At 43.4% G+C, this 16,400-nt stretch overlaps 1 protein-coding gene across 2 annotated transcripts in view; it reads right to left on the bottom strand.

Moving 5' to 3' along the window:
- Window positions 1-8,265: 8,265 nt before the first annotated feature.
- Window positions 8,266-16,400, bottom strand: part of tafa1b (TAFA chemokine like family member 1b) — a gene marked incomplete at both ends in the record, with an annotated part of 94,373 nt that continues 86,238 nt past the window's right edge. Inside the window, 2 exons of one of the 2 annotated variants that reach the window (XM_079183834.1) lie at window positions 8,266-8,295; window positions 11,742-11,866. In XM_079183834.1, coding sequence (XP_079039960.1) covers window positions 8,266-8,295; window positions 11,742-11,866 — 155 coding nt within the window. Of the gene's footprint in view, window positions 8,296-9,584; window positions 9,612-11,741; window positions 11,867-16,400 lie in introns of those variants that run through there. The other variant, XM_079183835.1, reaches the window with a different exon arrangement.

The following is a 16,400-nucleotide window of genomic DNA, read 5'->3' as shown; positions in this document are numbered from 1 at the left end:
ATGGACCGAACTTTCGATAAGTTCACTGCATCATACTGTGTGTGGGCAGGTATGGACTGACGGCAACAGTCTTTGTCTCTGGCAGGCAGCCTGAAGGCCAGGCAGCTGTTGTGAACTCTCCATAAAAAAAACTTGGAGCGACAGCATGAAATTTCATCTGACCTCCACTAAAAAAGATGCCAGTACAATCTGTGCCTGGTTATTATTATCAGACCTGTGCACATAACAAATGTACTAATATACTAATAGGAGAAAATAGTTCCTTTCCCAAATCAAACTGATTCATGCAGTAAGAGGATATTACAAACATAATTTGAAAGAACATTATCGAACTGATGTGTATATACCCATATATATATATATATACTCTTGATATAGGGTGACCAAAAAATAAAACTCAATGATTGAACACTATGATGTAATGCAATGCTATACCAGGACACACTGGATTGCATTGCACTGGGGTCAGTACATGTGAAAAAACCCCACATGCACTTCTTGGTTTTCACATTTCATGCAAGTGCTTTTTAAGCCTGCAAGGTGTGCCTTGTCTCCTCATCCTTTTGTGTGATGGTCCCATTCTGACGGCAGCAGACTGCTCACTCTACATCCCCCGTGTGCCACCATGTAAAGGTCACAAAAACAAATGACTGAAAGCACGTGTTTCTACAGATTTATTTAATGTGTGATCCGTATAGTTGGAGGCTGAAATGAGACTGAATCTACGTGGCTTCTAAAAATATACACAGTATGCATACTCCCCTCAGGCTCATGGCAATTTTATATTAGCTACTTTCTCTTCCTGATGCCTTTTTTAAAAAAAGAAAAAAAAGTTTAATCCAGGTCTCCTGTCATTCGGCCACAAGTGGCAAACAACTGAGAGCCTGTGTTTTGACGTCAATCCAGCTGTGTGGAAACAACAGGAAGGTGTTAAGTCTGAGATCTCCCAGTGAGGCTGGTCTGTGATGACATTGGTGTCGCTGGTCGGCGCCCAGTTGCCACACTTTGGCTAGAAACGTGAGAGGAGGCAAGGTGAGGAAAACACTAAAGCTGCAGAGAAGTAAATTGTCATTGCCGTTGCAATCAGACGGTCAAGTCATTTTCAGCTGACGACTGTATTGGTGGTTGCCGGTCATGGCGCACTGTCTCGGGCCTGTGACACTGATGTATTGTGTACCCATCAGTGTGTCTGTTCATTTGTTGCAAACACCGGCGCGTAGCAGCAGGGCACTGGTGTGTTTCACTATGTGTTGTGTGCTGCTTAGTCACAGACTTTAGAGAAAGTGCAGCATCAGGCTGATCTGTATCACTTAGTTAGTTGGTTTGTTAGCTGTAACTGTGTTTGTTGACATGTCATTTTCCCTTTTCTTACGTCCAATGATTTAAAGTGATCCATCAAGAATGTACTCAGCCTTTTTTTTTTTTTTACGGGAAATGAGCCTTTGGCAGTGATGCCCGAATTCGCTGAGCAGCTGTCTCTGAGACCAAGTTTGAGTGTCATAATGATTTTGAGTTGCTCTCAGTTGTCCAGTTCCAGTAGATGTTAATTATAAAGGCGACATTCACAGTGACTCATGCCCATAATGACTATAATTATACACCGCACGGCCCCCACAGGTAAGCAGTGTGCCCTTTGCACAGATTTTAGTTTGCTATTCAAAATGATTAAAGATTATGAATGTGATAAAGTGCAAAGATGAGGAAGTGGTGGCAAAGAGAAGCGGAGGCTTTTACTAAAAGCTCCCAAAAAGTAGCCAGGCATTTCACTTCTATGCGCAAGGGCAAAAGTTTGTGTTTCACTTGAGATACCCTTGGAAGTTACAGATGCAAGTTTTCTAAACAGCACAGCCCGACATCTCCTGCACACGTCTTGGCTGTGTGAAAAAGGTTGTCCTTGCTGTCAGGCGTTGATTAGCCGTCCGGCGTGATGTGGACACGGCTGTCTCTGTGTCTCGGTGGGAGGTCGGCAGGACTTGATGGATGTCTCTCTTTTGAGATTGCACGGCACCGCTGAGAGGGAGGAGGACCTGGTCCCTGTTATCTATTCACGCTGTGTTCCTTTCTGCTCTGCCTAAAATGGAGCAGGACCTCCCTCCACAGCACGACTCCATCATTTCTGGATAGAGCTAAAGGAGTGCATTAAAGAGAATACGAAAAAAAGCATCTCTTCCATTTCTGATCCCCAAGCACCTTTTAAGCAAAAATCCACTTAGAACTTGCATAAGCAGGAAGGGAGAAATCCCTTGATTTTCTACACAGGCACTGAATTTGAGGATAATCTTCACAGTACGCAGACTCTGGGTACACTAAAAATACATTTACAAGCATGGTAAAACTGACAAATACACATACACTCGCATGCATTCATTTACAGCGACAAAAACGCACCCGGAGACACTTTCGCACACACACACACAAACTCATTCCCTGACTCATTTTCTTTCACACCAGCTCAATAAGACTGCAGGACAGTGAATCCTATTAGATATGAGAAAACAAAGACGGGAACGGCTCATTGAGGAGGGAAAAAAACACGCCATTGCACCCTCTCCCTTTGCATATTCCTTCACGACTCTGGCAAGACCGCCGGGAGATTGATGTGTCTGTCTTTTTCATACCTTCTGTGACTGCTCATCGAGGCGCCGGGCTCCACGAAACTAGCCAAATTCCTAAATGATGAATGTACACTAGTGCGTCCGCTGGGAGAGGAGACGAATCTCATATCAGCCGAGACAGGAGGTTGATATTGAAAATCATTTGGAATTTTGCCTGCCACGATATTGGAAATCTTTATTCTAATTGCATGAATGAATTCAATGTGCTGTTCTGATAAATCCTCTGTGCCACAAAGGGAATTGTATAAATGACGCATCACAGATTTGTGTGTGTGCTCACTGCGTGTGTGTGTGTGTTTGTCTGCCCGTAAGTCATTTTCACACTTGCCTTGTGCTGTTGTTGATTGCTTGTTTACTCAAGCAAAGACTCCGTGTTAACATATCATATAAATGGAACCCTGACAAGATCTTCCACCCGCGTATTACAACATATCAAATCGTCATAAGAGGAGTATTTTTCAAAAGATCAGTAACAATATGAAGGAATGAGAGACAGCATATCAGTATAGAAAACCATTTTTATTTCTCATAAGGCTGTCCTGTAATGTACTTATATCTACTGGGGGATAATTGTATGTTTCTCAATAGTGACTCTACTTTCTCACTGTCGTTTTAAAAATACATCCTCTCTCTCTGGCGCGTGAGAGGGGAGATCGACACGACAAACACAGTCAAGCAGTCGGCCATGACCACTTTCCACAGCCGAAATAGACAATAAGTGTCCGATTACGCCCCAAGTTTTTCTGCTGCTGTTTTATGTCCCTGCTGTGTCTGAGTGGGAAGCTCAGGGCTTGTTGTTAGTGCTGCTTTCTTTTGTGAGGCAGTTCTATACAGTGTTTTCCTCATCTTTACAGAAACTACAAGCATTTTCTGGCATTAACCAAGGACATCTGCTGACTGACGAAAGTGACCAATACTTATTTTTATGACTGCTTTTTTTTTCCAAAGCAAGCGTATACTGCAAAGCAGTCCTATACACACCGCATTGGGACAACAACAGCCTCTGGATAAGTATATTCAGTGGCTGATCAATACTCCTCCACGGAGCTCAAGCGAGTCTTCAATATATTTTTCAGCTTCTTGGATCTGTCATCTTATATGTGATGTATTTATATATGTTTTTATACACAAATTATCTTACACACAAAGAAAAGAAGTGCTCATGAATTTACATCGGGCATGCCCACGAATAAAAGTCAAAACGTCCGTTGCGAAGGCTGAAGGTGAGGCCGCGAGGACCCCAGAGCCACTCGAAGATCCTTCATCAAGTCGTGATAGGCTACCAGTGGTCTCTGTCACTGACAATCCAGTGTTTTTCAACCTCAGTGTCGACACAGCAAGGCCGTCCAGCTGCAGGCAGCGAGTCCAACACGAATGCCTTCCACACAGAAATAAAAGGAAATCAAGGTAATCCCCCCCCCCCCCTCCGTTTGCCCTCAGTTCTGTGGATCCCATATGTTCAGGTCCATGTAAGCTCCTAAAACTGGTTTACCTTCAGGCAGTGCGAATGTCTTCAAATAATGTTTTAACAACCTCTAAATAACCCCTGTTAAGCTGTTTCAGTTTTTCAGCGGGGGAAAGAGAGAGAGAGAGAGAGAGAGAGAGAGAGAGAGAGAGAGAGAGAGAGAGAGAGAGAGAGAGAGAGAGAGAGAGAGAGAGAGAGAGAGAGAGAGAGAGAGAGAGAGAGAGAGAGAGAGAGAGAGAGAGAGAGAGAGAGAGAGAGAGAGAGAGAGAGAGAGGAGAGAGAGAGAGAGAGAGAGAGAGAGAGAGAGAGAGAGAGAGAGAGGGGTCGGAGACTGGCCACAGCTGTGTGGAAGAGGAGAGTCACCAACATGGGGCTCATTGATCAAACAGGGGATTAGTCTGGTTCCAAATCCTTGGCACCACGCGAGCAAAGCTGTTTTATCTGGGTGGATATCCTTTCTGTGGTCCCAGGTAATCCAGTCAGTAGACGTGGATGTAATAGTTTTAGTCCGTTCGGTGGGAAGAGAAAGGGTAGATGAAGGGAAGAGCCTGGCACGCAGCCCTGCAACGGGAGCCCTCTGTTAGGTCCTGGGATGAATCTGCAGCACAGAGGGGGAAGAGGAGAGAAAAAACACACATGCACTTAGATAGAACAAAGGCATACAAGAGTGCGAGGATTACACCCAGAGGAATAGCACAGTTCGCGTGTTTATAAAAAAAAAAAACGAGGGGAGTCCTTTGAACCGCGGGGGCTTTGTACAGCCGCGTCTCACCTCCTGGTTTATGCTGCCGCTAAAAACAGACCGCTTACACGCGTGTGAACGGCACAGACAATGGAGGTGTGTTTGGCATTTATAGGTATACCGGGGTGTTGCAGGGAAGCTCTTTGTACAAAAAACACCCTGGTGTGTTTCCATGCTGTGTATGTCTGAGTCACAAATTCATATTTCTGCATCTCAGACCATTTTAGTCACATCCCCTCCACCCTAAGCTTGTCTCTCCCCCACCTTCCACACACACCCTCATTTGCACCTTCATACCGAGCCAGCCAATCATAGCTGAGGATTTCCTCCAACATAATAAAATGACTTTGGCTTTGCTAAATGGGATCAGGGTTCCCACTGTGGAGTCTGAGCTTTTTCTCTGTGACTCTGGTACTACTATTGAATGTCCTGCTTTTCAGCATCCTGATCAACCTGACTAAAAATGATGCGCACAATGTCCACAACAGTGGAGTCCCTTGCCCTCTCGTGACCGTGTCGGCAGCAAAAGCTATTACAGATTACTCCTTCGCCTCACTTTTCAACACATTTCCCAGTTATGTTGCCGCTTTAGTATTTGACAGTGAAGAAGTCTGAAGTTCCCTGAACACCGTCGGGCCAATTAGAAATCCCATAATCCTGTTCAATTAAGAAATACAGCGGTGACATTTCCTGCAGGCTTGGCAGGTGGCAGGTGTGAGGATTTGGTCGTGAAGGGGTCTGGTCCGGGACTCTGTGAGCTGCAGCACATAAAGAATCTCAGAGCGCCAATATATTGGGCACGCTGGCAAGGGAGCCAAATCGACCATTTTGTCTGGGTAGAATTATGTGCACCTGTATTTGCCTACCGTCTTTGGTATGTTATTTTGAGACTATTTGGAGAACAATCTTGAAAGCAGGAGACTTAATGGCATTTCAATTTGGGTTTAATTTAGCATCAGCGTCGAGCATGTCTGAAAACACAATGCAGTGCAGTTGTTGTATTGTTGGGAGACTGTGTTTGATTTGACAGAATCATTTGAGACATTACAAGTCTTAATTCAAGCAAGCCATTTAGGTCATACATCTGTTTCTTTGCCAAAGGATTGCACTTGTTTCAACAGTTTTGAATGAAAACCAATAAGGAAGTGTCATTTTCAGCTCTGCCTTTTCTCCTTCTTGAAGGTGAGCATGTTTTATCAGGGCCGTCAGTCAATACCTCCAAGACATTGTATGTCTTTGTAAAAGGAGTGCAGTTAGGTCATAGGTCAAGGTACAGGTATTATTTCTGGCACAGATCCAGGAATGTTTCACTATTTTCACATCCACTTCTGCACTTATACTGAAATAAAAAATGTGTCCTCTAATTCCAATCCAAATGTATTTAATAAGCACATTCTAAAAACAACAACTGTTGACCAGAGTCCTCTAATATACCATTACATATGTATTTTGATGTTTTAGAAAGATTTCTGTTTCTAAACTAACACATTTACAGGATTGCACAGGTGTGAATGTGCCGAGTACTTTGTGTATCTTGTTTGAGGAGACGGACGCTAGACAGTAAAGGAAACAAGGGAAGCATCACTAGAAATAAGTGGAACACCACTGGCACTGGTTTCCTTTTTTCAGAAAAATCTTTTTTGAAGATCAAGTGACTTGTTAAGACGGATGTCAAAATGAGCTGTCTCACAGCCCCACGTTAAGGAAACACTTAGCAGTACTGACATATTCTCCCTTGCTGACTACGTCTTGCCTATTTAGGAAGTTGCAGTGCAGCTGTTCCTCTGTGTTCTAAATGACTTCACAGTCTCAGATTGAACATGTGGATTTCACCTCCAGCTCTCGTACCAGCGTCTTTCTCCCCCCCCCCCGTGATCCTTAAACACATTAATCCCCTGGGCTCATCTGTATCATCTACTTTAGGACGACATATCAAAACGTTGGAGCAGAGAATGACCTCCGTCAGAACAAGAGCAGTAACAGGTTAGAGGTTTGTTCGTGGGAGAAGAGGGGTTGTAGGCAAATGCTGTCATTTCAACCCACATGTGTGTGTGTGTGCGACTATAAGCGCCCTCTGTTCTTTTTTTTTTTTTTGTCCTCTGTCTCGTCAAATGAACAGTGCAGCAGGTAGCGGCGGATTGCTCAAGGATTTGCTGCCGATCCCGTCTTTGTTGGCAACTAAGCCGGCTGCATTCTAATTTGCCGGCCGCATTAAATTGCAATTTACTCAGACTTCAGTTAGTAAAAGGAGCCAAGGACAACTGCCGTAGCAAAATAATTTAGCGCAAACACGGTCTCCCCTTTCCCCCTTTCTTGTTTGGTGCTGAACAAATCAATCATGCCAGCTAAGAAACCCTTCGTAAAACAGCACTAAAGAGCCCCCTCTAAAAAAAACAGAAGACTCAAGACAACAAAATACATCAAGATCCATTTAATGTGACATTGACAATGAGAAAGAAATAGCGACAGATTAATGAGTAGCACTCCTTCTCCCCTTAAACCTGTACACAAAGTCAAAAGTAGGTCAATTTGGCCATTCTCGGCAGCTCGGCAGCTCGGATTTAAAAAAAAAAAGTATCTCAAACGACGTGCTGTCGACCATTTGTGTGTGCTTTTATGTTTATCATGGTGATGACATTGTACAGGACTGCAGGAGGAGGAGAGGTGTTGTCAAGCACAGTGATGGAACAGATGATTTCTCTGTGAAGTTGAACGGTGTGTGGCATGGCCGCTTGGAGTTCATTTTGATCAACTGCAGAGTGTCGTCTCCCGATTTTGACAAATTAGATGGCGATGCGTCTGCTGGCGGGTCACTTATGCTCTGAAACTGTCGCACAGATGGGCTACATCCTGTCAGTGGGCTATTCTGCTTAACAGAGTGCCCTGCACTCCTTTTCTTTATAGGGGACACGTGGGTCTCTGAACAGCAAGTAAATTATGTTGGACTAGTTGAATGTGTCCCACAGTGAAGTGTGGAAGTATCCACTTGAGTCCAACGCTTTGCACTCGCTAATCTGAACAATTACATATCCCATAGTAGAAATGCTTAAAACAACTACTGTAGTTGTGTTGCAGTGTGAATTAACTAAAGAAAAGCCACATTTAACGTCTGATGTGGGCTGTGTTACGACATCCCCGCCTTGATGACAAATTCAAATTCACTCGAGCACACTTAACAGTGAGGTTATCACATGGACATAACTCTTCTCACTATCATTGAAAAGCAGAAAAGATGCTTTCATTCCCAGCCCACTCTTTCTGCCTGTCTCTCTTAAGGAGCGTAATTGTTTGGAGGGAGCAGGAGTGGTTTGATCTATTTAGCGAGCGGAGCAGGTAATGCAGATCTATGGTGGGCGAGTGTTTTTGTTTTTTTTGGAAGGTTGCTCCCCCAGTCTCGCTCTCACTGTGACTTCCACAAACAAAAGGGCCTGCCTTGTCTGCTGCTACAGAACAGGCAATGAAGGGCTCCCTCTCTGAAAGACATAGAGAAAGAAAAGAAGAAACACGGGTGTCAGGCACTGGCTTTGCTTGGCTTCTTACTTCTCATGCCATTTAAGAAATATGTATTTTATTAAAGATGTCGTGAAATATGTTTGCTGTTAAACATGTCTGTGTGTGCCCGCCTCATTGTGCTTCACTGACACTTTTTTAGAGCAAAATGAAAACCTGCGAGTGAAATGAAATGGCGGAGAATTACAAAAAACAAACTAAAAAATCAACAATGCTGTGTTGTGTGCTTGCTGGCTTTTGTCGTAACAAACACATATGAGGCAATTTGGCTCGAGAGGCAGGTGAATGAGGAATGTTGACTTAAAAACGAAAAGAAAAAAAGGGAGCAGAGTGCAGGATAAAAGGCCTTTTCATGTAGCATTGGTGGCTTTGCTGAGTGCTGATAGCTGCCTCAACAAGACCCCCAGCGGAGGATCGGAATCGGGATTTCAAGTGGCCTCTGATAAGGAGCCACACGGTGAAAAAAGGGAAGAGGGCCTGCCCGGGGGTGTCGCGCACATGTGGGAGCGTACACGCAAACAAACAAACGGACATATCAAACACATGTGTTCATAAACAAGTACAATCACACACACACACACACACACAGAGAAGAGCAAGTAGCATGTCACAGATTAGTGCCTAATGGGATTGGCAGAATGGAGTAAGTCACTGTAATCAAGCCCACACAGCGGCTGATAGCGAAAACAGGACATGGAACAAAGGAGGCAATGAAAGGAGGAGCGACTGATCCTGCCATTACACTGTTTACAGACAGCAGGGTTCTGCTGAGGGGTGGACCTGGCTCTGTGTGTGTGTGTTGCTACAGTACTCCATGAGTGTGCTGCTGCAGCACATGCATGTTTACCCGTCTGCGTACTGGCTGATGCATTTTATCAAGCGGGCCACCGTTTTGTATGAACATGCAGCAACTTCCTTTTTTATTTATGCGCGCGCCGCTTGTGCCGGATGATAAATATTTACAGTGGGCGGCGGTGCGTTCAGTATTTGTGTCACGCCTGCCTAATCATGCACAGCATGTAAACACACACTTGATTATTTCGCGCTTAGTATTTGGGTTAATGAGAAGTCATTGAACATGAGCTGGTCCCACTCCTGCCGCCACGACACTCAAGTGCAGTACAAGTGATGTGAGAGAGACGGGAAAAAAAAATAAAAACAAAGAATAGCTTGAGAAAAAGACTAACCTGTACAGAAGCAAGAATGCAGCTCAATTTCTGTTGACCCATCCTCTGCATTTTGCTTCCGGAAGCTAAAAAGGGGAGTATGGCTGGGTATTCTGCAAAGAGAGGGTCAAGAAAAAAGGACACGTGTGTATTGGGTAGAAAAGCAGCTTCCGGCCTGACCTTTTTCTCCCTCTTAACAAAGCCATTTTACTCTTAGATATGCAGTAATGCTCCTCCTCCATTCGTGTGCAAAAATGTACAACCTTGGTTAATGTATAGTAATCTGTTTCGTAAAAGGCAATCATTATTTCCAGTTTACTTATTTCAAATTGTGCAAAGGACTGACTTGAGAATTAGAGATGCATTCTTTAGAGTTAACCAAGTACTACGCGCCTTACCTTGACAGGATGGCAAGGGCCCTTTCGATCAACTTCTCTCTGAACATTTTGGGCCTGTGGTGGCTGTGAAGGGGTCCAGTGAAAGCTTTATGTCTATCTGCGGACATATAAATCTGCAGAACAGCCTTGGGACGCCCCGTGTGGTCTAACCTTCACTGGGTGTTTACCCGTTCCCGACCATCACTTAAGCCTCTGCTTCTATTCTCAGTCATTGTCACCAAGCACTAAGAGAAGACGGGGGTTTGCTGATCGCGAGCAGGTGGGTGGTGGTGGGATCAATTATATGAATACAAATCGGGTGATCAACCTGTCACAGAGTGCTGGACTGCTTCCTTCGAGGACTTAACTCCCTTCATTATTTTTGCATGCCGCATTCGGAGTCAGTTTACAGAGCCGGAAGGCAGTGGAGAAGCAGAGTGGCAGTTAACTTTATCTCTGAGAGGAGTGTGGCCTGAGGCGGAGCCCACCCGTTTGTTTACTGCCTGCTTTATGTTTGTTCTTTACTACTACGGGCCCTTAGATAGGTTGCTTACACCCAACAGAGTCCACCTTGTTATACAGACTCTCTGAGTATTCTCTATACAGTGTGACACCTTTTTTCTTTTTTACCCACACGTTTGGTCCTGTGCATGTTTGATTGTTAAATGGCAGAAGCTTAATTAAAAATTAAGAAGGCAGTTGGCAGAAAAGCTTTGCTAAAGCATTTAATAAAAGTATTTCAACTCTTGTTATCTCTAGTGATTTCCTCAGTTCAAGGGAGGTTGACTAGTAAAGGGAACTCTTTCTGGCATTTGGGCATATACTGTGTGAAAATATGTGCTGCTCTGCGCAGGTGGACATGTGTGCAAGTGTGTGCATTAGGGCTGCAACAACAAATCGCTTCAATTATAAAAAAAAGTTGGCAAACAGATTTGATCATCGATTCGTTGGGTCTATGTCATGATGCACGACGTGCGCTGTGGCAACGTCTCCATGGGGGCAGTAAACCAGCCAATTACAGGACATGACGCCGTCTTCCTCTGCTCTCCTCTGTCTCTGTAGTGAGCATTTGAAAAGAGTCGGAAGGAGAGACTGATAACACGGAGAAAAGGCAAACGCACATTTACATGTTCTAATTTAAGAACAAACGTAATGGACAGAAATAACGGACAGAAATAACTTCCGTCTGTTTGTGATGGATCAAGGTATCCAGCTGCCCGGTCAGACATCAGCTGACAGGAAGTAAACATGGACCCAAGCTGTTACCGAGCAAAGTAATTCTGTCGAAGCGGTCTACAAAGTTATGGAGTATTTGGAATATTTCATACTGTCAGTCAGAGACAGTCTAAAACTGAAACTGAAACTGAACAATAGCTGATCAAATATAATAATAATGATAAACATAATAATACTAATTTATAAAGCACTTTTCAAAGCAGAAAGTGCTTAACAAGGCATTCGATGCTAACATATGCAAGATGCTAAAATATGTGAAATAATGAGTAGTTATATATATGCATATGATGCATGTGATACATTTCTCTTATTGTCGGTAGGTTGATGCATCTCCAATGTGTAGTAAAAGAGCATTGCATAAGAATACAAGGTATATGTTTTGTTTTTGAATAAAAAGCTGTTGAATAGGTTTTTTTATCAGATTTATACTAGGGTAATCAAAGTAATAATTGACAGATTAGTTGGATTATCAAAATAGTTGTTAGTTGCAGCCCTAGTGTGTGCCTGGGTTAAATGTGCATAAAGAACCGCCATGTGCATGTATTTCACATCTACATGTGCATCTGTGCATTGGGAGTGGATGTCTGTGCGTGCATTTAAATGCATTTGTAAGGGTGTGTGAGGTCTCACTCTTGTGGTCTTGATTTTGTTCCCAGAGGAGCACATCCATCCAGAGTTGTCGGGCAGAGTCTTACACTCTTCTCCCTCCAGACATGGCTCCATCTCACACCACCATTTCCCAATTACGATGGACGCTGTGGGAGGTGAGCACAGACAACAAAGCAGGTTAGTTTATCACACAGACACACGTGTGCGAACACATTCCTGTATGTATGCACACACAGATATAAATAATGATAATACTATAATATAACATACAAAAGGAAAAAAAAGAGTGGAAGAAGAAAGGTGGTGAATTTGGTAGAAAAAGCTAAGTTAAGGGGCATAACTACAAAAGAACCTTAAATAAGCATTAAAAGTAAAATAAACCGTGATAATAACGTACAATTGAAAACACAGTAACCAGAGTTTAAAGAATCATCACAAAAAGTTGAACACATGCAGAAACCTCCCACGCAAACTCAAAATTGTTATCCTACATATTTTACACAGACACACTTGTATATGTGCACACATATACAAACACCCACTCACTATATCACGAGTCTCTAAATGGATCTTTTCCTTCTTCTTCGCCCTCAGAGCAATTGTATCGTTGCTGCATGGGTACTTTTGCTGTCGACAATAATGTCTTATACCAACAGAAATGAATCATTATTTTGTTTTGATATAGCTACATTGCATGTAGGGGAGCAATCTCATTTTTAATCAAAACTAATTGCCTCTCATTAACTTCAACTGAATTCTTCCTCCAGCTATCCGACAAAAACAAATATGTTCTCATCAAGATCTCCCTCCTCTCTTCTTTCTCCACTTATGTCTCTGGGTGTAGTATGTATGTGTGTGTGTGTGTGTTTCTAAAATAATCTGGAAATATGTTACAGATGTTAGATTATAGTTAAACACCTTTCAGGATACGCAAGTCCATATGTTCACCTCATCAATGAGGAAAAGTGCTTCCCTGTTCTTCCACATGCGTGATGTATATTCTAAATTAATTAATGTAGTTTTTTCATGTTTTATTATTTTTGTTAAATCCAGCTGTCTTGCAGTGGGAACATCTCTTTGAATTATATCATAATGCTCAAATCTAAACCATTTTGGAAAGTTCTGATACATTTTTTCAACCATGATGTGTGGAGAACCTTTTTTGTTTTTCACGCCCGTCCGTGTGCGGTTTCTGACAGCAAATGAGAAAAGTTCAAAGCTCATCTTCCCCCCACCCATGGGGCATTTTCTGAACATTTCCTGTTAACATAAGGAGGATATGTAGGTGAAATGAATGGGTAAATGCAATTACTTAAAGCAGTGTCATTTCATTTTCCAAACCCATTTTTTTGAACCAACTCGAAAACTATCATTTCCCCTCCAGCCTGTGTTGCCTAGGTTACAGGCCAACCACCAATCAATTGTGAGTACGAGCGACATGCCGTCTCCAACTGATGAAAGAAGGCTGTTAAAGTGCAGTCCCTCACAGCACAGAGAATGCTGCGGTTCAGTGTGAACAGACACACAGACACACACACACACAGACGTATACCAGACACAGAACAACACCCCACTGCTGCTCAGTGAACTTGATGCGTTTCCTGATTTCCTCCCTCGCTTTTCCCTCCATGAGCCCGAGGATACTCAGCGCCACAATGAGAATATCCACTAAAAAGCTGCGAACCCGCCCTTTGGCTCCCCCCACGGCTGTTTACCTTATCCACTAATTACCACACGTTGGTCCATCCTCCACTGTGCTCCCTCTTTCTTGCTTTTTTTCCCCCCTCTGTCTTCATTCATTGGCTAAATATGCATTTCACACCGTTAATCATGTTTACAGGTTTAGGTGCAACACCATAATCATGCAGGAAGTCCATGGTGGAAAATTCTGATTAGGCTTGAGGAGATGTGCTTAATAGGGTTTCCCTCTTTTAGTCGATTAGTCAACCAACCAGCTGTTTTGGTCTCAGGCGACTAAGATTTCTTTCGTCGATAAGTCTTTTTTTTCTTTTGTGCTTTTTTCCAAGAAACTTATGAGAACATCTTTGGTAAACACACGATTTAACATAGCACTGTTGTGTGATTCTTTGTGGAGAAAGTTGTAGTTTAAGTCGACTAAGAATTTCTTTGGTCGAGGACAGCCCCAGTGTTTAATTCTCAGTTCTACCAAGTGAGGATGCCGTGCGGCGACACCGCCGCTCTGTCACGCGCCTTCCTCTCGCTTCCAGAGCAGGAGGGGGGTGGAAAAGATGTTTTTCATTATATCACCCACTGAGGAGGCTTAATATTCAACAATGTGAATGCAGAATCCACTTGAAATTGAAATTGGTAAAGTGATACCTGCAAAGCAAAAAATCAATCCCTTCAAATGGAGCCAGAGAGAAAGCAGGGAAAAGGGAGAAGAAGAGGAAGCAAAAGCAGGAGGTGCCTCACAGGAGTTGCGGAAACACGAGAGCCGCTTTGCATGAATGTTGAATGATATTTACTTCACAGAAGTGAATTCAGCTCTCACACTGTGTGCCCTGTAATGTGTACGCATGAAGCATAGATCATTTATACAAGGAGAGTCTAGGAAACGTCTGCATTACATGGGCCTGGATAGGTTCTCATAGTGTTATTTCTTATGTTCATTATTTATTTCTTTGATGGCCGATATTAAATTCTTTTTCGATAGTTTTGAATCAAGGAGAAGAGCCTAATGTGAACACACATGCTTCATGTCCGTGGCTGTACCCGGGCCAGGACATCTGGCTCTGACCTTGACCACTGGAGATGAGCCATTTCCGGGCCGAGATCCATGTATCACTCTCTGGTGACCACTGACCTCCAACAGTCATTTTGCTTTAACTACTCCCAGTGCAACCGTCAGCACACAGGGTGCAACCTTTGTTCCAACATCAGCAAACTTGACTCCTGCTTTGTGTCTGCTGGTGAGTGCATGGGGGGGGGGGGGGGGGGGGGGGGGGGGGGGGGGGGGGCACACACAATTGTCCCAACTAACCCCGTTGGATCGACTATTCATTTTCAGATCGATCTGTTTACAAGCTGAAAGCCTTTGGTGTGATTTAAAGCACCCACACCAATTAACACGACCCCTCACGCGCTGCCATAGAGTAGCTGCTGTATTCTGTCAAAGATGACAGATGGGCATCGAAATAATCTGAAAACAAGGACGGAGAGGGTGTTTTATTCAAGATGTTAGCCATGTAACAGGCTGGAGACTTGGGCTTTGATGGACAAACAACCCGAGAGTGGGACTTGAATTGATTGAAAAACATGAAGCGATGGACCTTTTTACAAGTGCATCTGTCAGATCACAGGTGAGCGCGCACTGTGATGGATTGAACTCGCTGACACGTCGCTGCCAGGTAGCAGATTGTTTGAACACCTTGACTGATGAGGAGGTGAATTCATTTCTCTCTGTGTCAAAATTGTGAATCTGTGGACTGAATGAATAGTTAATGCTTTTTAACTTGGAGCGGCCTACACTGTGCTCGCTGGACTTAAATTAATCATAGTGAAATGATGGCATTCCAATGACGTCAGCCTTAGTGTCTATCTTATGGCGAGTCACTTAAGTCAGCTAAGATCTGGAGCAGAAAGCAATGGGACTCTGAATTCTCATGCCATTTTGTTTGGTTAAATTTAAAGTTTGCACGGTCAGAAGATCACATTTAACAACCAGCTTCACTTCTTCTCATCCACTGACTCATTCAGGTCATCTGTCTCTACTACCAGAAAGTGCTTTGTCTCTCTACCCTTTACCTGATCGCTCTGCATCAGTGCGCCGATGTATCACCCAATTATTAACCAAACAAAGCCCATCAATCATTCACATACTCAAGCAAGTAGGCAAGAGGAGTTACAGTGAACCGCTTGATTAGGATAGAACACACAATTCCATCCTAATGAGACAGAGGTATGAGTGCAAGCATTGTGCAACAACGGTGAAGTATTGAAAGGGTCACAGGAGCGTGAAGCAAATGGCGCAAGTGTGTAATTAGAGTGGTACTGAGACTCGAACCGCTGAACCCGAGGTCAGCTTCAGAGAGTCATTATTCTGCATTAATCCTCGCCCCTCTCAGAGACCAAGACACCAGAGGTTTGATTAGCTGTTCAGGAATTACCGTTTGGCTTTCTAATCACACTGCTTTTCTGAATATGTAATGGACACCTGCAGACTCTAAGAATCATTTGATTTTTTTCAGCATGTTTTTTGTTTGTTAATTCAAATGAAGTCTTGGAAATGTCCTCATTTAGGTTAATCTGGGATGTACAGTTACACATACAAACAGATAAAATACTGTCAGTCGTGAGGCAAAGACAGCATGTGGTACATGTGGTGTTTGCTATTAATATTGTTGTATTGAAAAGTATCAAAAATATCCAATGATGCCTTTACGAGTGTGTCTCAGTGTCTGTGAGCATGTTGAGCAGCCATGAGTGAGTGTGACTCTGTGCCTGTGGATGTTGGCGTGTAGGTGCGTGCCTATTAATGGACAATGAGTCCTTTTGTTGGGTTATTTCCTTTCCTTTATGTGGGTACAAAAGCCATTTATGAAAGTGTATCTCCCACACAGCTGATATAGATCCGCCTTGTGTTCCTTTACTTCTCTCTCAGCACAACTGTAGACGTGGAGGAGAGAAAAAATACAACATTAAGGAGACCTTTGACTCCAG

This window comes from Pholis gunnellus (genome assembly GCF_910591455.1).
Source record: "Pholis gunnellus genome assembly, chromosome: 3".
NCBI classification, from domain to species: Eukaryota; Metazoa; Chordata; class Actinopteri; order Perciformes; family Pholidae; genus Pholis; species Pholis gunnellus.
The sequence above is the reverse complement of the archived record's forward strand: the minus strand, read 5'-3'. Positions and strand labels throughout refer to the sequence as shown.